Genomic DNA, 27,970 nt, shown 5'->3' with positions numbered 1-27,970 from the left:
TCCAAAATCCAATGTTTAAGAAGGTGCTGTGGTCCCAGGATAGTAAAATAAAAATATATATAACCAAATACATTTTGCTATACATTAACAGGGTGCTTTTAAATATAGTGTTATGGGTTAGTAGGAGGCAACAATCCCTTTAAATTCCTGGGTGCCAGACATTAGATTTGAAATTCAGGCTAAACCAGGAAATTGCCTGGGATGAAGAGCAATCAGGGTGTAATGACCGGACAATGGCCAGTCATTGACCCTCTGCCTGAGCTCTGGGTAAATAGCAGAGTTGGGAAGGAGGAGTGTTACAGGAAGCATGATGTAGGAATAGGAAAGAAATGTGTTCTTTTAAAAAATGAGAAATAGCGGGAGATCAGAGGGGTGAGCAGGCAGATGGGGAGGAGTTATAATCATTGCTATATTTATTGTTGTAAATATAACAATATATACCTCTCTCTCTCTCTAATAGGCACATGCTTAACTTTTTGCAGTAGCACATTTGTGATAACTGCTGAAAATCAGTGTGGTGTAGCAGTTGGAGTAGGACCTGGGAGAACAGGGTTCAAGCCCCACTTGTGTATGAATAACCAGGTATTAGGGTTGCCATATGCATGTCCTCTTTTGGGGGGTCAACATGCCCATCTGGGCAGATTTTTAAATTTTAAAGGAAATGTCTGGGTTTTGGAGGTTTGGTGGGGCTTGGGCCACTGTGGCCTCTGCCAGCCCAAGCTGGGGAAAGAGCTGGGGAAAGTGTGGGTGCAGTGGCGTCGCAATGTGCCCATGCCTGTGCCTGCGCAGCTCTTTCCCTGGCTTGGGCTGCCACCTTGATCTCCTTGTAAAGAAAAAGGTGGGATACAAATGCAATAAATAATTCCCTTAACACCCACAGTGGTGCAGGGAACCATTTGCAAGCAACAGGCACAGATAGCAGATATATACTGGTATTGGTAAACTAATTTTACCATATTTTTCCATCTATAAGATGCCCCCATGTATAAGACGCCCCCTATTTTGGGGGACTCAGATTTAAGAAAATGGCCTTGGCACTATCCGTGTATAAGACGCCCCCTAATTTTTGACATAATTTATTAGGGGGAAAAACCTAGTCTTATACATGGAAAAATACGGTAGTTCCAGAACGAAAACAAAGAACTCTGACGCAAAAATGTAATGTGAAATTGCTGGATTACAATTAAACTGCTAAAAGGTTAAAGGTGTGCATGTTAACCTGCGCTGTCCCAAGAATTTTTAGCCCTTGAAGCAAACCACAAAAATGGTACACACCCCACCAGGGAAGAAGGAGTGAGTGAAGATCTGCATCAAGGACAAGGGGGGAATGAAAAATTACATTGGGAATAAGGGGGTGAGTGAAGTTCTACATTGTGAACAAGGTGGGGGAAATAAAATCAACTTTACTGAATGGTTGATGTGGGAATCAAGGACCATTATGGGGGGAAAGGGGTCTGCTCTGAATCACATCAGGTGCCAAGGAGGTGACAGATCTAGCCTCCAAGTACTGCAACTGCAGCCATTGCTGCTAGCACAGCAGCAGAAGCGGGTGATGCATTCCCTGGAGGCCGCATCTGCTGCCCCAGTGGATCCTGCCACCAAAGGCAGTAGCTGCACCTTGTCTCATGGGTGGATCAGCTCTGCTGTTGACATAAAAGTAAAGGTAAAGGGACCCCTGACCATTAGGTCCCGTCATGGCCGACTCTGGGGTTGCGGCGCTCATCTTGCTTTATTGGCCGAGGGAGCCGGCGTACAGCTTCCAGGTCATGTGGCCAGCATGACTAAACCGCTTCTGGCAAACCAGAGCAGCGCACGGAAACGCCGTTTACCTTCCCACCAGAGTGGTACCTATTTATCTACTTGCACTGGCATGCTTTCGAACTGCTAGGTTGGCAGGAGCAGGGACCAAGCAACGGGAGCTCAACCCATCGCGGGGATTCGAACCTCCAACCTTCTGATCAGCAAGTCCTAGGCTCTGTGGTTTAACCCACAGCGCCACCCGCGTCTCTGCTGTTGACATACTTAAGCTCTAATTATCACTGACTTTAATTTTTGCATCTCACAGCCATTCAGCTCCTACCTCACATTCTTCTGTTTTACATTCCTGCCAACTACTATTTCACTTTGTGCCTCCGATGAAGCAGGCTTGAGTCCATGAAAGTTTAGGCCATAATAAATGTGTTAGTTTATAAGGCGACTATTAGAACATTATGCTAAAAGGCTAATTATTGGCTGAAGTTTCCGTCCAAGTTTTTCTCCGCCTGTATTTTCCAAAAGCCCCAAAGACATTCTAATTTCACAGAGACTTTTTTTCCCAAAACTGTGTTTGAGTGTTTGGGCCAGATAATACTAACGCTAAAAACATGAAGAACGAAGCATCTGACAGCTGCTATTAATCCCATGAATTGCACCCCCCCCCCACTATTGACTGGGTGACCCTTTGCCTCTATTTTTAAATGAGCAATTAATACACAAACACCACAAGGAGGGGAATTAAGGCTATTTGATAACTATGTTCACTTCCTTGGATGAATGGCAGCTCGACTTCTGCTATCTTTTTCAAAAACGTAGCATAAAAAACATTATAGAATGACATTGTTTGAGAGCTATGAAATATTTACTAAGTCTTCAGGGACAGGTCCCTAGAGATGTGGAGGAAATTGCAGATCGGTGAAATGATGCAGTAAATAAAATGCCCTTATTTTCAGATAAGGAATTGGAGGCATGCAAGTTTAGTAACTTGGTAGGGAAGCTTAGCTGGGAAGGAGCCAGCTATATTCCTGGCAGGAGAGCTAAGCTAGTCAAATGAAAAATTACAATTAACAGGAGTCTTGCCACAGGTTAATAGATTCTATGATACCATCTGAAGCAGCCATGGCATCCCCCAGAGAATTCTGGGAGCTGTCTTTTGTTAAGGGTATGGAGAGTTACTGTACTAGGAGGCTCCTATGGCGCTGTGGGTTAAACCACAGAGCCTAGGACTTGCCGATCAGAAGGTCGGCGGTTCGAATCCCCGCGATGGGGTGAGCTTCCGTTGCTTGGTCCCTGCTCCTGCCAACCTAGCAGTTCGAAAGCATGTCAAAGTGCAAGTAGATAAATAGGTACTGCTCCGGCAGGAAGGTAAACGGTGTTTCCGTGCGCTGCTCTGGTTTGCCAGAAGCGGCTTAGTCTTGCAAGCCACATGACCCGGAAGCTGTACGCCGGCTCCCTCGCCAGTAAAGCGAGATGAACGCCGCAACCCCAGAGTTGGCCACGACTGGACCTAATGGTCAGGGATCCCTTTACCTTATTTCCTTCTCAGAACTACAATTTCCAAAGGTCTCTGTGAGGTGGGGTTGAGAGCTAAACCTCTCTGAGAAAGCCATACCTGGAGATGCAAGAGATTGAGCCTGGGACTTTCTGTATGGAAAACTGATGCTGTAACACTGAGCTATGTCTTTCCCCTAAATTACCATCACCATGGGACATCCGGCTTGGCTATTATCAGAGACAGAACATTGGACTATTGGAGACAGACCTTTGGTCTGGTCTAGGCAAGCATTTCTTTTGCTCTTCTGCATTTAATAATACCCCCCATGGGGGACCGACAATATGCAGACTGGCCGAGTTTCAGCTAAATTTAGATCTGACCAAAATGTTTCTCAGATTTTCTCCTTCATGCCTAAACGTGTGGAGGAGAAAGAAGGATTATGTTCCTCCCCCCACTCCTGAAGCTGCTGCATTCTGCTCATACCACCCATGATCTCTGCACACAGAGCCACACAAAGACCACCCGAGGTCTGACAAAGGGATGCCTGGAAAACCACAGCGAGCCGTGTGATCCTTCTCCCTTTTGCATGGATTCATTCTCCATATGGAGGGGAATGTCTGAAAAGAGATCTTGGCTGCCATCCCATGAACACTTATCTGACAAAATGTCCCGATTTCACACAGTGGAACTTACTCCTGAGTAGACACATGCTACACTGCTAAGTCACATCAAAATTGATGACAACTAAGTTAAATCCCATTGATTTAGGCTGCATACATGGCATACATTTGAGGAATTCTGGGAATTGTCATTTATTCCCCACAGGGCTGTAATTCCCAGCACCCTTAACAAACTACAGTTCCCAGGAATATTTGGATGAGAAATGTCCCTTAAGGGTATGGTATGTACACAGCCTTAATTAAACAAATTCAGTTACAGTGGTACCTCGGGTTAAGTACTTAATTCGTTCCAGAGGTACGTTCTTAACCTGAAACTGTTCTTAACCTGAAGCGCCACTTTAGCTAATAGGGCCTCCCGCTGCCGTGCAATTTCTGTTCTCATCCTGAAGCAAAGTTCTTAACCCGAGGTAATATTTCTGGGTTAGCAGAATCTGTAACCTGAAGCGTATGTAACCTGAGGTACCACTGTACATCCCATTGTTTCAATGAACTATAGCTAAAATAAGGCCAGCATGTTCAACCTAGACCAAAGGATTTTGATTTTTTTAAAAAGAGGCCTTTCTACATACATAGTGTTTCTATCCTTTTTCACAACATCAGTAACTGGAGGACGGCTTGTTTCCAGTTCACAAAGCAAAAATCACCAAGAGACATTGCATAAATTTGATAAGAATTAGCACAGGACTTACAGGAATTCCTCGGTCTGATATTTTTTCTATATACTTAAACTGGTGCACAGCCCAAGCCACTAAGTAGGTGCTCATTGGAACAGACTTTTGGAATGTTGTTACAGTCCAGCCGTTGCCCAGCGAACGTTTTTGCTGTGGGGAAAGTGAGGAAAAAATAATCAAATGATGCATTGTTTACAAGTAAAAAATGTTCCCAAGACAAATAATTGTTTTTAGGTACAGAATGGGAGCAGGAAAGTTGTTGTTGTTACTGTATTATTACTTTGGTTACATATAAAATGTGCCCTTTTCAGTGTTAATGCTTTATTACTATTATAATAAATATATAATACCACCTCTTTCTAAAGGCACACTCTCCTAATCGCCAAGAAGGCATAGTATGTCACTAGAAGGTAAATAATGTACTGCCCTCATGAAGTTACTTTTGAGGAAAACACAAGATGTCATAGCAGTTCTCAGCCCTGTTCACACTAGGTAAAGGTAAAAGTCAGGGGCGCCGACTTATAAAAAATATTGGGGGGGCCCATACCGGGGTCCTGCCCCGGGAAGTTTTCTAAATTTTAGATGAAAATTAGTGAGTTTTAAAGTTTTTTAAAAGTATTTTAGAGTCATATGATCAACATTAGAACCCCGAAAACTCGACTCTCTATAACTCCACACTCCGGGAAACTCGACAAGCCTGAAACACTTTTTGGCTTTGAAAAAAGAAACAAAACATAAACACGCACGGTATTTTCGTAAAAAGCTAATTTAATTTACAGTAACAATTATGCTTATAGACTATTACAGAGCAGTGAATATATAGCTCTGAAAAGACTGAAATGATATTTAAATAAATCCTAAACTATCATTAAAAGAATAAAACATAAAATATTGCTGTCACACAGTAATAGCACTTTGATTAATAAGTGAAATAGCTAATTTAAGCTTACTTTGAATAAGGCTGAGGGTTCATTAAATAAAAATAATATCTCAAAGTTAATGCTTTAATACAGTTAATAAAGTTAATACAGTATGCCTAATACTGTATGTAAATACTGTAATACTGTATGTAAATAACGGGCTTTAATTGGGTCTTACACCCTAAAAATATTTAAGTATTTGAAAATAACTAATACAGTACTATAGTAATATAGAAATACAGTACTAAACTAGTACTAATATTTCAAAACTGAAAATTTAACATTCTGTATGTATTTAATTCTCTATTTTATAAAGATTTTTAATATCTGACAGTGAGTTTGGAGTAGCCCAATGCAAAAATCCTGAGGATCCATGTGGATCCATGCTTTGTAACCACGTTTTTGCACCACTGTGACCCTAGGCAACAGTGGGTGCGTGATTTTTTTGGTGCAAGATGTAGCCATGGACATGCTATGTGATCTGATGGTGAATTTGGGGTGACCCAATGCAAAGATCCTGAGGATCCATGTGGATCCGTGCTTTGTAACCACGTTTTTGCACCACTGTGACCCTAGGCAACAGTGGGTGCGTGATTTCTTGGGTGCAAGATGTAGCCATGGGCATGCTATGTGATCTGATGGTGAATTTGGGGTGACCCAATGCAAAAATCCTGAGGATCCATGTGGATCCGTGCTTTGTAACCACGTTTTTGCACCACTGTGACCCTAGGCAACAGTGGGTGCGTGATTTTTTTGGTGCAAGATGTAGCCATGAACATGCTATGTGATCTGATGGTGAATTTGGGGTGACCCAATGCAAAACTCCTGAGGATCCATGTGGATCAGTGCTTTGTAACCACGTTTTTGCACCATTGTGGCCCCAGGCCACAGTGGGTGCGTGATTTTTTTGGTGCAGGCTGTAGCCATGGACATGCTATGTTATCTGATGGTGAATTTGGGGTGACCCAGTGCAAAGATCCTGTGGATCCGTGCTTTGTAACCACGTTTTTGCACCATTGCAGCCCCAGGCAACAGTGGGTGCGTGATTTTTTTGGTACAGACTGTAGCCATGGACATGTAATGTGATCTGATGGTGAATTTGGGGTGACCCAATGCAAAAATCCTGAGGATCCATGGGGATCCGTGCTTTGTCACCACGTTTTAAATGGGGAGGGAAGGAAAAACACAGAAGGGACAAGAAGCACAAGAGGGGTGTGCGGAGAAGCAGCTGGCTAAGAATGCAGGGGAGGAGTTTAACGGGGTGGGGTGGAGGAAAGGAAGGCAAAAGCCCCCCCCCCCAAGCCAGCCCTCTCTCTCTCTCTCCCACCTGCATGTTTTTCGGCTGCCTGCGAGTCCCTAGAGCACGGAGAGGAGGAGGTGGTGGGCTGGAGCCTGCACGCAGTGTGACTAGGAAAGAATTAGAAGGAAGGACTCGATCCTTTCCTTAACCCTCTGCTTGCCAGGAGGGCAGGGGATTCCCTGCTCTTTGTTGAGTTTGAGCAAACGCAGCAACAGAAGCGGGTGGGCAGTAAGACCCTGAGGCAGAATGCAGGAAAGCAGCAGCTTCCGCCTTCCCTCCGCCCGCCCGCCCGATCTTATTTTTGCCTGATTTTTGCCTATTTTTGCCCCTGCGCTCCAGCGAGTCAGCTCCAGGGACCACACATTCGCTCAATAACACGCACAGACATTTCCCCTTACTTTTTAGGAGAAAAAATCTGCGTGTTATAGAGCGAAATTTACGGTAATAATTTTCTTAAATTATTGGGGGGGGCAGAGCCCCCCCAAACGAATTTTTGAGGGGGCTCGGGCCCCCTCAGGCCCCATTGAGTCGGCGCCTATGGTAAAAGTAAAGGTACCCCTGCCTGTACGGGCCAGTCGTGTCCGACTCTAGGGTTGTGCGCTCATCTCACTTACGAGGCCGGGGGCCAGCGCTGTCCAGAGACACTTCTGGGTCCCGTGGCCAGCATGACGAAGCTGCTCTGGCGAGCCAGCACCAGCGCAGCACACGGAAACGCCGTTTACCTTCCCGCTATAAAGCGGTACCTATTTATCTACTTGCACTTAAGAGTGCTTTCGAACTGCTAGGTGGGCAGGAGCTGGGACTGAACGACGGGAGCTCACCTCACCGCGGGGATTCGAACCGCCGACCATGCGATCGGCAAGCCCTAGGCGCTGAGGTTTTACCCACAGCGCCACCCGCGTTCACACTAGAAATGGGCAAATCTGTCAATTTCAGTTCTCTCTCTCTCTCTTTTTTTTTTATTAATTTTTTAGAAAAATTTTCTTTTACAAATTTAAATAACACATTCACATACACTATAATGCCAAATTCTTTTGGACTTCCCCCCGCTCCCTCCACAATCCTCATAATTTTATATTTATTTCACATTTCCTTTATAATTGTATTGCCAGTTAATAAATCTTTACAACTCTTAACCCTCTCGCAATACCCTTTCTCATCACAAAGCCTCTTTAAATCCAACTAGCGTTGTCTGTTCATCACAAATATTTTCCAGATAAATCGTAAACTTTCTCCAGTCCTGTGTGAACTTGTGATCTTTCTGGTATCTAATTTTCCCTGTCAGTTTATCTAGTTCAGCAAAGTCCATCAATTTCCGTCTCCATTCTTCCAATGTTGGTAATTCTTCTTGTTTCCATTTTTGAGCCATTAAAATTCTTGCCGCAGTCACCGCATATTGAAAAAGTTTATAATCACTTCTATTAATTTCTCTTCCTGTAATTCCTAACAAGAAAGCTTCTGGTTTCTTCACAAACGTGTATTTAAACATCCTTTTCAACTCATTATATATCATTTCCCAGAAGCCTTTTACTTTCTTACACTCCCACCACATATGATAAAATGTCCCTTCCCTCTCTTTACACTTCCAACATTTGTTACATGTCTTATACATTTTTGCTAATTTTACGGGAGTGATATACCATCTGTATACCATTTTCATAATATTTTCCTTTATCGTCATGCATGCAGTGAATTTCATATTTTCCTTCCACACCTTCTCCCAATCTGCTAACTGTATATTATAACCAAAATCCCTGGCCCAATGTATCATAACTGATTTAACTTCTTCGTCCTTTGTTTGCCATTCCAATAACATTTTGTACATTTTTGACAATACCTTATAATCATTATTAATTATTTCTTTCTGGAATCTAGACTCTCCTTCAATATATTTCCTCTCTTTACAATCCTTCTTAAACATCTCATTTGTTTGGAAGTAGTGCAACCAATCATATACATATTTTTTAACTTGTTCATATGGCTTCAATTTCCATTTCCCCCCTTCTTTAATTACAATGTCTCCATAAGTCATCCATTCCTCTCTCATGTTTATCTTTTTGACACTCATGACCTCCAGTGGGGATAACCAATGTGGTACATTTGGTTCCAAAATATTTTGGTACCTGTCCCATGTTTCTATAAGGGCACCTCTGAAAATGTGGTTGGCAAAACTTTTATGAGCTTTCTTCTTTCCTAACCATAAGTAGGCATGCCAGCCAAACCTATTGTCAAACCCTTCCAAGTCCAGTAACTTGTTGTCTTTTAGTGTTATCCAATCCTTTATCCACCAGAGACAAGATGCTTCATAGTAAAGTTTCAGGTCCGGCAGGGCGAAGCCACCTCTTTCTTTCGCATCAGTTAGTAGTTTAAATTGTATTCGTGGCTTTTTGCCCTGCCAGATATATTTTGAAATCATTCTTTGCCAATCTCTGAAGATCTTTGTCCCCTTGATTATTGGGATCATTTGAAATAAAAACAACATCCTTGGAAGCACACTCATCTTGATTGAAGAAATTCTGCCCCAAAAAGATAACTTCATCCTACTCCACACTTCGAGGTCTCTCTTAATATTGTTCCAAGTTGTCACATAATTGTTTTGGAATAAGTCAATGTTTTTTTGGGTTAACCATATTCCTAGATATTTTACCTTCTTCGCCACTTCCATCTCTGTTTCTCTTTGCACTTCTTCAATCATACTTTGATCCAAGTTCTTCACCATAAGTTTAGTTTTCCTTTTATTTAATACAAATCCGGCCACTCTTCCAAATTGATCAATTTCTTTTATAACTTCTTTTAGACTATTTGTCGGATCTTCCATCATAATTACCAGATCATCGGCAAAGGCTTTAACTTTATATTGGTTTTGACCTACTGTTACCCCCTTTATTAATTCATTTTGTCTAATGGAGCTCAGCAGGACCTCCAGAACCATGATGAATAACAGTGGTGAGAGAGGGCATCCCTGTCTTGTACCCTTCTTTATTTTCACTTCCTCTGTAATTACATTATTTACTATTAATTTGGCTCTTTGTTCTGAGTATATTGCCTTTATACCATTATAAAAGTCTTCTCCCACTTCCATCATTTCCAAATTTTTCAACATAAATTCCCATGAAACATTATCAAACGCTTTCTCTGCATCCACAAACATTAAGACAGCTTGTCTTTCATTACTGGCAGTCAAATATTCCAAAATATTTATTATATTTTTTACATTGTCCTTCATATGTCTGCCAGGTAAGAAACCTGCTTGATCTTTATGGATATGCTGTTGCAATATCTTCTTAAATCTTGATGCTAAAATACCCGAAAAAATCTTATAATCTGTGTTTAGCAGAGATATCGGTCTGTAATTCTTCACTTGTGTGAGATCAGAGTCTTGTTTAGGTATGAGTGTTATGAAGGCTTCTTTCCATGTTCCTGGTATGTCCTGTTGTTTCAAGATATTATTCATAACTTCTTTAAGTGGTACCGTCAAGGAGTCCCTCATTTCTTTGTAATACGTTGCTGTAAATCCATCTGGTCCTGGTGCCTTTCCTTTTTTCATCTGTTTTATAGTTTCTACTATCTCCACATTCTCTATTGGGGCAATTTCAGTTCTCTCAGCTTCTCATTTCTCCAATCTTAAATTCAGTTCTCCACATATCCAGAATAATTCTTTTTTTAAAATAAAAATAAAAATAAGGTCCTCATAAAAATTAATCAGCAGGTGAGTCCAAATTTCTCCCAATATACATATATTTGTATGCAGTTTTACCTAACATACACATTTCTGCAAAGCAAATTTCCCTAATAGCACACAACATTTTTGTTTGTTATTTTCACTAATATGCATTTTTAACAACATTTCACCCCAGTATGTGTATTTTGGAACACATCATTTGGCTGAAGAATTGCATTGCAACATTCAGAGATGTGCAAATTTTGAAGGCTGGCTGTGCTTCAGTCTGCATATTGTTTCAGAATCTGCGAATTAGGTAGGTTCACCTTGAAATATGAACTGAATTGAATTTCTTCTCCATCCCTAACTCACACGTTACTCATGTGTCAGGCACTCCCAGTTTATAGCCAGGGAAGGCTATCCTTTTCACTCCCAATTCTGCATCACTGTGCTACCTCAACCCTCTAATGACAGCACACTGAGTGAGGTGCATAGGAAACTCTTCATAAGAGAACCATGCTCAATATGTGGTCATTGGCAGGCAGTGTCATACAAAGGAGTACGGTAATGCATGAAAAGGTCTACTCTTGTACTGGAATTACATAGCTAAAAGCAGAAACTTAACCATGCCTATTTAAGTAAGTTGTATCGAACACAGTGGGGCCTACTCCTTGGCAAGAGGGGTTAGGATTGCAACCTTACCCCAGAAATATTCCAGTGTTTGCTAACTGATAAATGGGAATTTTTTGAGGGCTCACTGAAATTACTACAAACTTATTGTGCAGTTTTACTTCAAAGCTTTTTGGTGGAACTTTCACATCTACTCAACAGAAGCCACAACTTCACTGTAGACAACTGCTGTTGAGAATTGGGCTTCACAGTTCAAATGTACTTATTTTTTAATATTTGGGTAGATTTGAGAGAAAACATTGTAATCAGTAACATTATTTCTAGACAATCACTGGCTCCCTTAAAACACAAAATACGTAGTGTGGAGGAAATGTGGTAAGGTTATCTATAGTAGGGTTGCCATATTTCAAGAGGTGAAAATCTGGACACAAAAAGTTGTTGAGCTTTTTCAGGGCAATTTTACATTTTCTTTAAAATGTAAAATCCCCCCAGATGGGCATTTAGGACCCCACCAAAGAGGACATGCCCAGGAATTCCCAGATGTATGGCAACCCTGATCTATAGGCTAACTTTGCATATGTCTTTTTTTTTTTAATAAATTTTTATTGGGTTTTACACAGTTTTTATAAACACTCACAATACACATCAACAAAACATAAAATACACATAGAAACAAAACATGTATAATTTCCAAGCCCTTGTTTCTTAACCTCTTTTCCTGACTTCCCCATCCCACCCCTTCTTGTATCCCTATTTCCATAGTTAGTTTAGCAAGTTCTTACTAAATTGACTTATATACTTAACTTTATAAACTTGTATATACTTAACTTATAAATTTATAAATTTGGCTTACATACTTACACCTTCTTACCCCCTTTTCTAAGGTCAACCCCAGTTCCTTTCCACAAGATTCCCAATTTTTATATTATTTTTATGTTATTTACAAACCAAATAGCAATAAAAAAGAAAAAAAAACAATTTATAACTTTACACCCTTTAAATTCCTAAATCCCCCCCCTCCCGGGTTTGATCCCACAAACTGTCCATCAATCCAATCTCATCCTGGATCCCTCATGTCGGAGGCTCTTAAGTCTCTCTCAGGCCCTCTCTGCCGGTTTTGTTGATAGTCTTTTATGTTGAACACCATGTCATGAAGGAGCTCATTCCCAAAAGGATCAATATTTCTTCCAACCAGGCCTCCATATTCAAAGATGGAACCCAAATCATATTCCACATTTCTTTTAAATCCAAATGTCCCAAATGGACCAATGACTCCATCTTTCACCTTGTACAAGTTTAAGAAAAAAAATTCCTTCCTTTTTTTCTTTTATTTTGTTTTGACTATGGCAGACCAACACGGCTACCTACCTGTAGCTTGTACAAGTTTGTAACCCATAAATCTTCCAATCTCCCTGTAGGGAGATCTCTAGCATCTTCCTTCTCCACTTCAAACCGAATTTTAATCATCCAAATCTTATTTTCCTTGTAATCCATTTTTAGAGGTTTCTGGTTGTTCTTTTTCTCCAAAAAATTTTCAGCTCCTCCTTCTCGCCCCTCTGAAACAACATCTTTCTCTTCTTGTTCAGCTGCAAGATTTTCTTTAGTTAGATCCGTGGTACAGTCAACAAGTTTGTTTACATTGAAACTCAAGGTCTTTACTTCTGAAGCCAAAGCTTCGCTCTGTTCCTGTAACTTTCCCACGGAAAGAAATATTCTCTCTAGCTCAGCCAGTACTTTTCCATCTGCAGCCATTGTAATGTCACCGAACCCCTCTAGAGGGATTCTGGTTACTTAGTATTCTTTCTCCAACAATCAAGTTACTTTGTTCTTTCTTCTTGTTTACAACAATTTAAAGTCAAATGTAGCAAAAAACTCAGCAAAGATAGGGAAAAACAGATATTTCTGACTTTGACAGCTCGTTTGACAGCTGTCAAATTCCTTATGTCTCCAGCCAGTTCCCTCACGGTTCACTCCCGGGTCCTGGGGGGTTGCAATTCTTCTGGTACAATACTTATATATCCAAATTGTGAAATTAATAACTTTCAATCACGAAGATAGAAGAAATAGTCTCTCGACCTTAATTATACAATTCTTGCTTTAAATTAACTACAGTGCTGGGGGGGCGGACTTCCTTTTGACACCTCCCCCAGTCGTTCCAAATTTTAAAAGAAAAAAAGAATTTTTCGTTCCAATTTCCGTTTTACTCACGGGTTACTTCTTTACAGTCCAAATTTCAGGAAGAAAGTCAGCGCTCTTTGGCCATGGCATGCGGCTTCGCTCCGTAGAAGTAGCGGTCTACTCTCAGCACCGTGCCACTCTCCGTCCCCCGCTCCAAAGCCTTTAAAAAGGCTTCTTCGCGAGTTGGGGGGGCGCAAATGGTGCCCACCGAGTCACCAAGTCCACAGGCTTCCGCGCCTGTGGTTTTTGAGGGTCCCCGCGTCGCCAGCGCGGCAGGACCCGTCGTCCACGGAGCCGATTCCCTCCGGAGCTCGGAGGGAATCCGCCATTAGCCTTTCACACTAACCCGGAAGTAACTTTGCATATGTCAGGTCAGTTATGTTTATTACTGTGTAGAAGAAAATACTGCAGTAGCTAGCAATTTTTCAACCACAAATTAAAACAGTGGGAGCTGTATGGCAATCATAAAGAGTTTGGATTTGATATCCTGCTTTATCACTACCCGAAGGAGTCTCAAAGCGGCTAACATTCTCCTTTCCCTTCATCCCCCACAACAAACACTCTGTGAGGTGAGTGGGGCTGAGAGACTTCAAAGAAGTGTGACTGTCCCAAGGTCACCCAGCAGCTGCATGTGGAGGAGCGGAAACGCGAACATGGTTCCCCAGTTTATGAGTCTATCGGTCTTAACCACTACACCACACTGGCTCTCAGTTCATAATTATGTGCTCTAAAATTCCAAGGACATAAATGGAATGGATTCTGGGCATTTTCATTGTGGCATCTCAAAGCCCCATATCATAAACAGGACATTTTACCTTAACAGAAATATTTAAAAGATATTGATATGGTATGAATTTTGCGTATTTTGTCTTTGACTTCTGTTAACAGTAATATAAAGTTTCTAGAACTTTGTACTAAAGATGATGTTTATGTGAACTAACTTGGGAAAAGTCTTTAGCCAAAGGTTTGCTGGGATGGAATTTGCATTTTAATTGTGCACTTAATTTGGAAATTTAGAAACTATTCATTCAAAGTTATGTGTTGGCTTTGACTTTCAACTAGGCTATTCACTGGACATTCTTTTGGCCAAGATCCATAAAATCATTTTCCGCTGCAAATCCCAGAGGCAGAGAACTTACGCCATTGACTTCCATAGAAGATTTGGAATTTAACCCAAAGGAACTAAATATAACCATTTGTGAACCTATGACCTTTGCCTAGGAAAGGATTTTGACAAACATCCACATCTATGGTTTAACACAAAAAAAAGGAATATATTTCATAATGCCAAATGTTTTGCTCTTAATGCCCACTATCTTTGATATGAATTCCTCTAACAGACTACAACCCACCTACTCCAAGGTCATTTTTAGAGAATACTAATGGCTGCATCAACAGGCCATGTGATTTGGTGATCAGTGCCACCAGGTTTCATGTATCATATGCGCATATAGACATAGATGGTACAATGCATACCTCCACTGGCATGTTTGATAGAGCTTCATATGTGTCTTCATGGAAAATGGATATATTATAAGTTGCCTTTATGTTAGGTTCATCAAAGCAAGGGAATGATTTCCGTGCATCTGTTGGCTCATGATCAGTGGCTGCTATACTCCTTTGGAAAGAAACGACAGTTACATCAAACCATTATTCGCAAATAGCTAATTAGACCAAGTATGAAAGCAGTAAAAGGAATTTTTCATATGAAAGAAATGGGATAATCTTTCTCCTATGGCTCATATCATAGGATCACCTTACCCAATATATGCCTGCTCCACCACTTCAATCTGCAGAACTGCTGGTTCTGCATTTGTAATAAATCAATCTTTTAGTCTGGCAGCACCTACACTGTGGAACTCCTTGCCTGTTGACATGAGGCAGGCACCTTCACTGTACTCTTTTTGGTGTCTGCTAAAAGCATTTTTGCTTTGGCGAGCCTATTCAGATGGGTAGAATGTGGATGTATGCTTTAGTCTGTTTTTAGTTTACTGCTGGTTTTATGTTTTGAACAATTTACAAAATTGTGTGTATTTTTTTAAAAACAAAGTGGTGTATAAATTTCATGAAATAAAAACAAATAAAAAATAGTCTTAAGACAAAGTAAAGCTTGAAAGCGTAATTATCCTGCATAACCTGTGAACCCACAAGCCAAATATAGCTAAAAAGCCCTTATGGTGCTTGACAAATGCCTTGTTTCTTTATTCCCAGTCAGCCAGGAAAATAGGTATTGACTGCATTTGGCTCGGTTGCGAAGGCCTAGATAAAACTATGATGACATGATCCATAGGTTTGCTGTGACCAGGAACGGATGAAACTAACATACAGTATTTCAGCATCTCTTAAGTTTCTCGTTTCTTCAATCTTAAATTCAGCTCACCCCATTTCCACATCAGTTTGCAACAATACGTATGAAAATTCATAAGCATCTAACTGCACATTTATTCTCATATACACATTTTTGCGTGCAATTCTGCCAAATACACACATTTTTGCAAGTCATCCCCCCGAAGGATTACATTTTTCTTTATTATTTTTACCAATATATTTTTATGCACACTTTCTCCTCACACACTTATTTTGTACGCATTGTTTTGGTTGGAGAATAGCATTGCAAAATTCAAAGAAGTATTATTTTTAAGGATAGGGGAAGATTTGGTTTGACTTCTGTGGTTTTGGGAAGCATGGGTTAGTTAGGTTCACATTCAAATGCAAACTGAATAATAATAATAATAAAATCTCTTCCCAGCTGTGACTGGATGGGCCAACCAAATTAATGTTTTGAGATGGTGAATTTGGACCCATGCAAAATTCTGTGTATGCTGAAACATTTGTGTGATTGCACCCACCCGGTTTGCTACTCACCACATACCTACCACATCACAGCTCCCTCCACATCCAAAACTTTTTGCTCACATTTATTAATTTGTGGCATTTTTAACCTGCCCATCACCATATGGACCCAGGGCAGGCATGGTTAAAACAACAAGAAATAACAGTAAAACTCAAATCACATGAATATAAATTTAAGTCCTCATTGTTATAAACTTTACTTAAAATCATAATTAAAAGAATAAAAACTAACACTATACCGCTACAGGTAAACACACAATTTCATATTTGGTAAATATGGGCTGGGCAAACTGCTGGATGTATCATGGATGAAGAACCTAAGAGGAGCCAGTTGGATCAGGCCAATGGCCCATCTAGTCCAGCATCCTGGTCTTAACAGTGGCTGACCAGATGCCTCTGAGAAGCCTGCAAGGACAAGAGCACTCTGCCCAACTGCAATTCCCTGCAACTGATATTCAGAGGCACAATGCACACATTTTCAGCAAACCCATTCAGTCATATGAATGTCCCCATGTTGACTACCAAATGAACCTCCACTGTTTTGGCCCATATTGAGTCTCATTACGAGAAAGACTGCAGTCCCCCATCCCTCCTCTTCTGTGCATACACACCTGTGATAGATAGCTTTAAGCAGCTTGTCAAATGCTAGCTGAAAGCAGCACATTCATAACAGGGACATTGATCACTCTGAGATAACCTTGCACATCTGCCTTTCGTTGTTCATGGACAAGAGTATAATGACAATCTCAGTGGTCTGGAATACTGATAGGATGCAGCAAAATAAATGGCTGTGGAACACCATCGCTATAAATTGATATAGTGATATTTGCCTTAACAACTGGTACCAGAACAGCTTACCTGCCTGGGATATAAATGACTGAGGAAAATAGGGTCATTAAAATTGTTGCCAAGGTTTACATAAAATATCTGCTCCCTAAATGGAATCAAGCTCTTCTTATCAACATAGCGTTCAAGGATGGAGCATGATTGATGGGAGAACACATCTAAGTTGTCTCTTCAATTAATTCAGAATGCTGGTAGCTTTCCAACCACACGTCTGTAGATACGTTTGAGCTACATAAAAGTAGTCCCCCCTTCTTTTAAAAAGAAATAAAGCAAAAACAAGAAGTAATTAAGAGTGAAGGAACATAGCTTGTAACATTCCTGAAGATCTATAAGTTATCTCGTCAGTCAATTTGTCAATGTCCTAGTGTCCTTGGCATTTTCCTATGACTCCCTAAATGCTTAGCTGATCATAAAGAACTTATAATGGTACATCCAAACCTGAAGAATTAGTGAGATACCAAGCAAATGGAATTTTAAAAAAATAATAATGTTGGCATAAGAATGGGCTGTACAAACTTTAAGGTCAGACCTCTCTCTGCACCTACAGAAAGGGAAATATGCAAATATCCTACATGCCTTGAAAATCTTCTCAGAAAGACTATACAGTCGTACCTTGGTTTTTGAACAGCTTAGTTCCCAAACGTTTTGGCTCCCGAACATCACAAACCTGGAAGTGACTATTCCAGTCTGCGAACAATTTTTTGAATCCAAAATTCTGTAGCTTCCGTAGCTTCTAATTGGCTGCAGGAGCTTTCTGTAGTCAACCAGAGGCTGGGATTTGGTTTTCAAACATTTTGGAAGCCGAATGGACTTCTGGAACGTCGAATGGAACTTTGACTTCCAAAGTATAACTGTGCTTTCAAGAAAGCAGACTAAAAAGCAAATATATTGTTGCATGTCACCCCAATCTTCAATGGTTCAAGGCGCTTACCCAGGGTTTGGTTTCCTTGGAATGAGGGACAGCAGAGACAGTGGCATCTTTAGCGTATGTGGTTTATTTACACACACATATACAGTGTGAGCCAATGATGGAGGAACTCACAACATTAACAGCCCAGAAGGACCCACAGCCACATCCTCAGATTCAAATAGAAATCAGGGAGAAATCTCTCCCTCTTAGGCTTCTGCCTACTACAGCCTGCTTCTAGCTTCTAGCTCACACACTCTAGCTCTAGCTTCTGTCTTTCTACTAGCCAGTTGAGGGAAGGGGGCCCATCCATTTGTCCTCTGGCACAGAACCACTTCCTTTGTCACCTTAATGACCCCAAAATGGGGGGCATTGTGTCACCAAGAAGTTGGCCTGGCTATTGTAACAACTGAATCCTTCCTGGATCAAGGAATTAGTAGGGGCTCAGGCATACAGCCTAACTACTCCCCCTCACAACAATATTTTCAGCAAGATGGCTTATGTCAATTAACTGTTGAACTAGTGAAACATTATTCGCATGAGAAATTGCATTTATTTAAGATTATTTAAATTTACTGCAACTAGTTTAGGTATTGCTTACATCATGTTCTATTTATATAGATGCTTACAATTTGACAGCATAAATACACTAAATTCTTAATCACAGAAGCAGCAGCACACATCTTCATTCATGCCATAATGGTGTTTCAGTTATTTATTGCTCCTTTCTCTTCTTTGTGGGTTCACAGAATGCTCCAATATTATGTCAGCAGCTACCTAAAGGGTGATATTTTATAAGCGGTTGCTTTTGAAGCAGGACTCCAGACCCTCCAAGTGTCCCTTTTTTCCAGGGACATCCTTGATTTAGAGAAGCCGTCCTGGTTTCTGATTTGATCCCAGAATGTCCCACTTTTCCTTAGGATGCCCTGATTTTCATTTGAGAAATGCTGGAGGGTATGGAGTTATCCAACTGCCAAGCCATCTGAAGGCAATCCTGTATAGGGAAGGTTTTTTAAACGTTTAATGTGGCATTATGTTTCATTATGTCTTTATATATGTTGAAAGTTGCCCAGAGTGCTGGGGCAACCCAATAAGATGTGTAGCGTATAAATAGTAAAATTATCATTATGGAATGGGACGTCCCTATCTTCATTGGAGAAATGTTAGAGGGTGTGGGACTCCCTCTTCTGAGGTTCTTTGACCCTTGCATTCCACTACCAGTAAGAATGGAACCTGATGGCTTATTTATAATGTGACAACTGACCATACAGCTGGTCTGCCTTGTTTCATTATGGACTTAAAAGGTGCAAGGAAGGATGGAGGAAAAATCTGCTGAGTTCTGCAGGAACATCTTGGTCATTCCCCCGGTTGATGGGGCTCATTTGATAACAATAAGAAACCAAGTCTTTAATGTCATTTGCCCAGTATTGTGGAATACCCACTGAGTCAGACTCATTGGTCTACCCTTGAGCTAAGGCCCATCCCTTAAGTTTGCCACTTCTCCAGATTTTGTGATGTAGTTCTTCAGTCGAAGAATGTATACCAAAATGTGCATATTAGGCAAAATAATATACATTCTTCTGCAAAGATGCTTATACTAGGCCAAATTTTGCAGAAAATATGTATATTAGGAAACATGTGCGATAAAATGCATATGAATGTTCATGTAGACTTTGCTTTCCTTAAATCAGAATGCACTGAAGAACTGAAAAAACAGAAGTTCACCCATCCGTAGGTGCAAGACCCATAGAAATGAATGGGAGCAATGCAAAAGCATGTTTGCAAATAGCTCTCATTTATTTCAATGAATGCAGAATAACTGCCCATTAGATGATGCCCAATGAGAACAGTAAAAAGATCTCTAGGTTGTACACTATTTGTTAAGGGCTTTATAAATAATAATAATTAGACGCTGTGTTCTCTTTGTATTGAGAAAATGGCAATAGAAGATGAAATATTTGCTTTCAAAATGCATTATGTTGTCCTGCCCCCATCATTTGCATTATAGTGTCCAGGCCTTACAAATGAGAACCAGAAGCAAGAAATGTGTAAAGACACTGAATATTTACTTGCATCTGTGACTGCTTCCAGCTGTTGTTCCCAAAATAAAACATGACCGAAGCTGTGATGAATTGCCTTTTTTAAAAAATTGGCCAAACACATATTTTCAGTGAAATTGTCAGCCTATTATAGAAGGCAATCCAATTTTGGCTTTAAATGCACAGTTAAAGCACCGTTAAACCACATTACTTCCCCCAAATCATCCTAGGAGCTTTAGTTTGTTAAGGGTGCTGGGAACTGTAGCTCTGTGCAAGGTCCAAGTACAGTTCCCAATATTCTTTGTGGAAAGCCATGCACTTTAAATATATGGGATGAACAAAGCTGAAGTACAAATTAGGGGGGGGGGGGAGGGAGAGAAATTAGCCCAACTGATATTGAAAATACATCCCCCAAGTCATTTCAAAGGGAAAACTGATATCAATGAATGGCTAGCTTGTTTTTCACCTCAGTCATTTGTATCCATAGCTGCCACCTCCTCAGCAAATTTCTTTTTAAATAAGGATGTGTCTTCTGCTGCTGCCACCTGCTATTATATCCTGCTAATTCTCGTATCAAGTTGGGACCTAGTTACCCGTCAGTAAGAGGGTTGGTTGGGGAAATTTGCCAAGGGGTATTAATTCAATGTCCATTGATATAGGTAGCCCCCACCCACCCACCTAGTTTTCCTGAATGGCATCTAAATTCAGCATTCTGCAGACAGATTGACTGAAGACACAAATGGGGAGTGTTTCAAGATGTGCTTGCTATGAGTCAGTCATCTGTTACATAAAACAAACCCTGCTTTTTTAAAAAAAACCCTGTTTGCTGAATCCCTTTGTCTACCCACCTCTGTTTCAGGGTATGCCAATTCGCATTCTGATTGCCATTTCTTATTTTAAAGCTCATCATCCATTTAAAGCACCCTTATCCCACTTTAACAGTCATGGATTTCCCCAAATAATCCTGGGAAATGGAGGGTTTCTTTAAACGCTTCTTTTTAATTCAATGGTTATGCATCTTTTTAAAAAAGAAAGAAAATAAAAAAATAAATATACACATCATGGATATGGTAAGTATACAAAAGAGGGGGAAAATAGCAGAAACATAGAATGTACAATTATATACTGCCCTTCATTCAAGGACCCCCGGGCGGTTTTTAACATAAAAAAGCACAATAATACATGACATAATAACAAACAAAACCCCACCCATATATAAAGAGTGAAAACATTAATATCCAATTGTAAGGAAAAGGGTAAGGGGGGAAATGGACAAATGGACAAATGAGGTAAGTCATGGATGAAGAAAACAAGCAGGGAAAGTACTAGTTAAAAGTACTTCCAGATAAAGTCATACTTTGCGGGGACTGTATTGAAAAAGGGTGATTATTAAGGTCAGTGCTATTTTTTCCAGAAAAAGAGGTGCCGGAACTGACCTTGGTGTCTTATGTTGGTGTCACTGAGTTATTCTGCTTTTTCTATTCAGAATGATCTGTTAGATATTCTAAACTCTCACAGAACTGCAGTTCTCAGGGAAGACTGAAAATGTCAAGCCTGGAGTCTACGCATTGCCTGATGAGCTCTCTTTTCTGTCAGTAAAATGGTGCTGCCAAATAGCTATTTACAAGATATGATCAAGACCCATCATTCTTAAGCATCAGTTAGAGTCTTGTAAAAAGGAAGGCCAGAACAGGCAATATATCTCTTGTCTACCTAAATAAGGGCATGGAGAGCTAAACCTGACTTTGTTTCTGGTTGGTGCACTTTTGGCTTTGACAATAGGGAACAGGAATATCTCCAATCATACTCATTCTCCTGTCTTCAGGCTTGCCTACCTATAATTCAAAGCAGATGGGGGAGTAAAGGTCAAAATCTCACTCAGATACATCTGGTTCTTAGGCTAGCAAAATGATTCACCCTGATGCTACTCTGATTTTAATATAGCATGGGGCTGGGTCCAAGATTTACAGTGTCATTCTATACAGTCTCCCTGTGTTCTGTGGAGCTTACTCCTGTGAAAGTGTGTTCAGGATTGCAGCCTTATGCATTAGTAACTTTGTATTAATGCAACATTTTTATAAGTAACTGTATTTTTGTAATATTTTGTTTCAGTTGTCTATTGTTGCTTCTTCTTTTTTGTACACTGCTTAGGGATATTTTAAATATATTGAGTAGTATATAAATTAAATAATCAAATCAAATTGATGGTGACAAAATTTATAAACAGCACTGAAGTGTTGCATTTATTGGATGGGGATCTCTATACTGCACTTCTAGAGCTTCACTGAAGGCATAATACATTATGGAGGACTAAGCTTCTGGAATAAGGTAGAGCAATGGTGTGGACCCTTTTGGGAACATAGGAAGAGGCCTTATATCAAGTCAGATCAATGGTCCATCTAGCTCAGTGTTGTCTACCCTCGAGGGACATGGTCGGCACTGTGGTCTAAACCACTGAGCCTCTTGGGCTTGCCGATCATAGAATCATAGAATCATAGAGTTGGAAGAGACCACAAGGGCCATCGAGTCCAACCCCCTGCCAAGCAGGAAACACCATCAGAGCACTCCTGACATATGGTTGTCAAGCCTCTGCTTAAAGACCTCCAAAGGAGGAGACTCCACCACACTCCTTGGAAGCAAATTCCACTGTCGAACAGCTCTTACTGTCAGGAAGTTCTTCCTAATGTTTAGGTGGAATCTTTTTTCTTGTAGTTTGGAACCATTGCTCCGTGTCCGCTTCTCTGGAGCAGCAGAAAACAACCTTTCTCCCTCCTCTATGTGACATCCTTTTATATATTTGAACATGGCTATCATATCACCCCTTAACCTCCTCTTCTCCAGGCTAAACATGCCCAGCTCCCTTAGCCGTTCCTCATAAGGCATCGTTTCCAGGCCTTTGACCATTTTGGTTGCCCTGCTCTGGACACATTCCAGTTTGTCAGGGTCCTTCTTGAACTGTGGTGCCCAGATCAGAAGGTTGGTGGTTCAAATCCCTGCAATGGAGTGCTCTGTCCCAGCTCCTGCCAACCTAGCAGTTCGAAAGCACACCAATGCTAGTAGATAAATAGGTATTGCTGTGGCAGGAAGGTAAACAGTGTTTCCACACACTCTGGTTTCTGTTACGGTGTTCTGTTGCACCAGAAGCAGTTTAGTCATGCCAGCCACATAACCCGGAAAGCTGTCTGTGGACAAAAACTGGCTCCCTTGGCCTGAAAGCGAGATGAGTGCCACAACTCCACAGCACAGGTGCTGGTGAATCCCTCCGTTACCAGTGCCCAGCACATGGAGGTGCTGCAAGGTGCCATGGCCAATGGAGCTTGTTCCTCCCTTGTCGCCCGGGCACTGGCGGAGGAGGGAGCTGAGGCGATTTCACCCCAGTGCCTCGTGGCACCAGGCCCAATGCAGCTTGTTCCTTCCTCCACTTTTCAACATTGTGATGTATCACTATACTGCGATATTTGGCTGGTGATACATCGCGATGTTGAAAAGCTGATATCACCCAACACTAGTACCTTCTGTATGCAAAGCAAATGCTCTTCCTCTGAGCAGCATCCCTTCCCCACAAAATTCAAATTGTTAAGCCCGAGAGGCACATTCTTTTAAGAGTAACCTTCTGAAGACCACACACTCCCACACTCCCCCCTGTCCTGCATTCAGACAAGTGAAAAGCATTATCAAAGTTCAGTGATAAATTCCAGCCAGGCACTCAGAGTGCAAAACAGGATCAAGGGAAGAGTTCCAAGGGCCAGAATGAGAGGGCTGGTGGGCCATATTAGGGTCCTGGACCTGCGATCACCGACCATGAAGGAGGTGCTAATATTTTGTATGGCCTGAACTGGATACATTTGCTATACAGAAAAAATGAATGTAGAATGTCTAACGGATGCAATTATGGACTAGGCTATGTGGCCAGGAGATTCAATAACAGGCAGTGAAAGGAAGTAGGAACTACACACTCAATTCAATATACAGGTCCCATTGTCAGCACAAAAGGAAGTCGATGTAGAACACAGCTTCTAACTTTAAGCACAAGTAGTTCAGAAATGTGCATCCAAAATGATCAAGGGACTTGAGCTCCCCTATGAGTAAAGGTTACAACAGTTTGCATGTTTCCATTTAGACGGATAAGAGCTGGACAGGATAGAGGTATATAAAATTATGTACTGTGTGTTGGAAGTGGATAGAAGTTTTTCATAATACTAGAACCCAGGGTCATCCAATGAAGCTGAATGTTGGACTATTGAAAGGAAATAGTTCTTTACTTAGCTAATCTAAGGAGTTTTGTTACCGCAGGATGTAACAATGGTCACTAACTCAGGCAGCTTTAAAAGGTGATTTGACAAATTCATGGAGGATAAGGCAAACAATGGCTTTTAGCCATGACTGCGGTGTCCTGCTTCTGGTATCAGAGACAGCATGTCTCTGAATACCAGTTGCCAAGGAGTACTAAGCAGGAGTGCTGTCACACTCAAGTTCTGTTTCAGAGTTTCCCATAAGCATCTGCTTGGCCGCTGTCCACAGGATGATGGACTAGATGGGCTTTGGATCAGATCTGACAGGGCTCTTATGTTAGGGTTACCAGACGTCCCCGTTTCCCGGGGACAGTCCCCGGGTTTGCGAATAAGTCCCCAGACAAATTCCATCCCCAGAATGTCCCCAGATTTCATCTAATGTCCCCAGGAAATGCAGCAGAGGCAGTCTCAGCAGCCTGGAGCAGTTGGCTCTGGCTGGCTTCAGGAGCTGCTCGGAAGTCCCCATATGATGGTGGTGCAGGGGCTCTAAGATACAGCTTTCGGGCTGCCTCCACCTTCCCTGACCCCAGCAACTAAGCTGTGAAGGGAGGTTTCATGTTGCCTATCGGAGCAGCCTCCCAACTCCTACTTGCGTGCAAGCAGGAGCGGGGCAGGAATCTCTCAGTTAGGCAACAGGAAGCCTCCCTTCCCAGCTGAGGGATCCCCGCCCCCTCCCGCTTGCAGGCAAGTAGGAATGGGATTGGGGCTGCTTCAGTGGGAAGGGAGGCATCACGCTGCCTGAGAGATCCCTGCCCCCTCCTGCTTGCATGTAAGTAGGAGTTGGGATGGGGCTACTCCAAAAGGCAGTGTAAAGCCTCCCTTCCCAGCTGAGGGATCCCTGCCCCCTCCTGCTTGCACGCAAGTAGGAATGGGACTGGGGCTGCTCTGATGGGAAGGGAGGCATTGCACTGCCTGAGCCTACCCACCACCGCCACTCTCGGCCCTCCTTCTCTGCCTTCCATGCCTGACCCACCATGCACTGCTTCCCCACCACCACCACCAAAGAACCAACAATGCAGGGGCTGCCCAGGCTCATGGAGAAAGGAGGCAGGAAGCCTCAGAGGAAGGGGAAACCTGGCAGTTGAGGTCAAGGCGGCAGCTGCCCCTCTGCCACTGCCATTGCTGCAGCATCAATGTCCTGAACGTGTAGTATGTATGTATGTATGTATGTATGTATGTATTTATGCATGCATGCATGTATGTATGTATGTATGTATTTAATTAAAGTGTCCCCAGATTCATTGAAAAATCTGGTAACCTTATGTCTATATTGGTAGGACTCTACTATTGCTGCATCAGAGTCCAGCTGAAAACACCAACTGCGCTCTTGAAGTTGCTGCAGTCATGAGGATGGGAAGCAGCAGTCAAGATGCTAGCCATCCAGCCTCTGATGCATTTCTGCATGCTACTTTACAGCAGCAAACTGTGCTGCCATATTGCTGCCAAACTGTTATACATAAAGACAGGCATATGGAACATAGACAGCTGCCACATACTGAATTCATCTAGCGGACTATTGTCTACACTGACAGACTCTCCAGGATTTCGGAAAAGAGTCTCTCCCTAGCCCTACCTAGAGACATTGAGAGTGGAATCTGGTATCTTCTCTACGAAAAGCTGAAGGTGCTCAACTCCTGATCTATGGCCCGTCCCTGCAGATATTTTGCAGGCAATAAAAAGAGAGCCTTTTTGCTTTTTTCAAAGTTATTTTGAGCACCTTTCTGTAAACATAAGGCAGAAATTTATAGCAAAAATACAATGAACTCTTCTTACAACTTTCAAATAGACATATTTAAATTAGACTGATCAGGATCAGATTCTGGTCCATTAACTTAGAGAGAGCTTACAGTCTTCATTGTGTTAGTACATTTAAATGCACATTCAAATGCACATTGAATTTTGTATATATGGGTTGAAATGGTAAACAAAGGTAAACACTCTCCCCAAAACTCAGAATGACGTTATAAATCATCTACCTGCCAACCACCCAATTGCCATCTTTCTTAATATTCACTAAATTCATTTGAAAATATGCAGTTTACGTTGAGAAAAAGGAAGATTAGAGAGAAGGGAAGGGAGACAAAGACAGAGAGAAACTTGGAGCAAAAATTAATAGCAGAAATATGTAGAAAAAAAGAGAGATTTACTTGTTTTGTCCATCTTCCACGTAGGTTGTTCTATAAAAGCCAACCAGGGATCCATTTAAACGGCCTTGGAACATCATGGTCAGTAAATAGGCATTATTTCCACTGGTGGGAGCCAGCTCTTCTTCTGCCTCTACCACCACATATTCCTGTGGTTTGTACTCAAAGCAATGCTTGAGGGTAATTGACTGGCCGGATGATTTCATGAGCAAGGGCATCCTGGTAATCTTAGTCTCTCGGAGGTGAAGCCACAAGTGCCTGGTCGGGCTTCCCAACTGGATGGTGATAGTGACTGATCCATCGTACAGATCGGCTTCCATCTCAGGCTTCAGTATCAGCTCATAATGAATCGGACTAACGTAGGTGGGTAGTCTGAAATTTTTCCAATCACCACTTTCATTATTTTCAGCCGGGCATGGATCTGTCTCACCTGGAGCAGGGCTCGCAGTGGGTGATGCAGTCGACACTGAAGTGGGTGATGCAGTCGGCACTTTCCCATTTTCTTCTGAAGGACAGTCCTGCGGTTTTAAGCCCAGGCCCAGGCTCAGACCCAAAATTAAACCTACAGCAGCTATCACGCCACAGATAATGGCCACATGTTTGCTCTTCATGCAGTACATTTTGGATGACTTATCTTCCATATCCATTCTCTGCATCTCCACTCCCCCTGGACCAAAGCTATATATCCAACATTAAAAAGGCTGATTAAACAACAGTGCTGTAGCCTTTTAAAATATATGCACACCTATTGGTTTAGCAAGCTCTGCTTATGTTTAATAGTTTTCTCTCTCCCTCACTCCCTCGCTCACTTACTTTTCCGTTCTCTCTGCCTCGCTCCCCAGCCACTTCCCTCCTACAGAAACTCAAGTTAACTTCTTCCTTTTTTTAAAAAAGAAAGTTTATCCGTAGGAAAGTGAACAGTAAAGAAGGATTTGTCTAGAGAGCGGAGACAGAGGAAATTAACACAGAAGAACATTGTAGCTGCTGCAAACGCTTCTTATAAGCAGTTGCAACCCCACCCCCAACTCCTCCTGCTCTGGTCAGAGTTAAATATAAAACAGCGCTGTGTTAATCAGCAGTTGGAGATGATCAAATGCCAAGGCTCGGTCAGCAGCTTTCCAAAAGAGAGATCACAGACTGAGAGGTGTGTGCAACTGCTCAGAAACCTCAACCTTTGTCATTACCTGTGGTTTTCCCCTCCCTGGTATCTTTTATGAGCAATGATTTCCTTGAACTTCCACCCCAGAGATTTGTGCAAGAAGAAAAAAATCCCATGGTTCTCCCCCTTATTTCCCCCTCTCTTAAAAAAAAACCACATGTCTCATTATGTTTGGGTTCCCTTTTCTGAGTTATGGAGTTTTTATTCCCCCTCTCCCTCTTTGTTCTGTTATTCCATGTGCTTAAAGAAGGAACACTTGGCCATAAAAGAAATATCTTTTTGCTCAAGACAGTAAACACTGACTTTTGGTGTGCGCACAGAGCCAAGTGCAATCTTCAAGTGTCCCTTCTGCTTTGCATACCAAGCAGGCAATCAGCAGTGGATGTACATCCCCAATTTTGCTATTTATGGTTGGTTCGTTTTGTGTAAACAGATAACTA

At 41.6% G+C, this 27,970-nt stretch overlaps 1 protein-coding gene across 1 annotated transcript in view; it reads right to left on the bottom strand.

Moving 5' to 3' along the window:
• ENPEP (glutamyl aminopeptidase) overlaps positions 1 to 27,328 on the bottom strand; it is a 65,095-nt gene extending 37,767 nt beyond the window's left edge. Inside the window, exons 1-3 of the mRNA XM_079990201.1 lie at positions 26,375 to 27,328; positions 14,767 to 14,908; positions 4,620 to 4,751 (exon numbers count right to left, since the gene is read on the bottom strand). Of these exons, the coding sequence (XP_079846327.1) occupies positions 4,620 to 4,751; positions 14,767 to 14,908; positions 26,375 to 27,027 (927 nt within the window). The 5' untranslated portion in view covers positions 27,028 to 27,328. The remainder of the gene's footprint in view (positions 1 to 4,619; positions 4,752 to 14,766; positions 14,909 to 26,374) is intronic.
• Positions 27,329 to 27,970: the final 642 nt, after the last annotated feature.

This window comes from Podarcis cretensis, assembly GCF_951804945.1.
Source record: "Podarcis cretensis genome assembly, chromosome: 9".
NCBI classification, from domain to species: Eukaryota; Metazoa; Chordata; class Lepidosauria; order Squamata; family Lacertidae; genus Podarcis; species Podarcis cretensis.
This window is presented reverse-complemented; position numbering and strand designations above follow the sequence as displayed.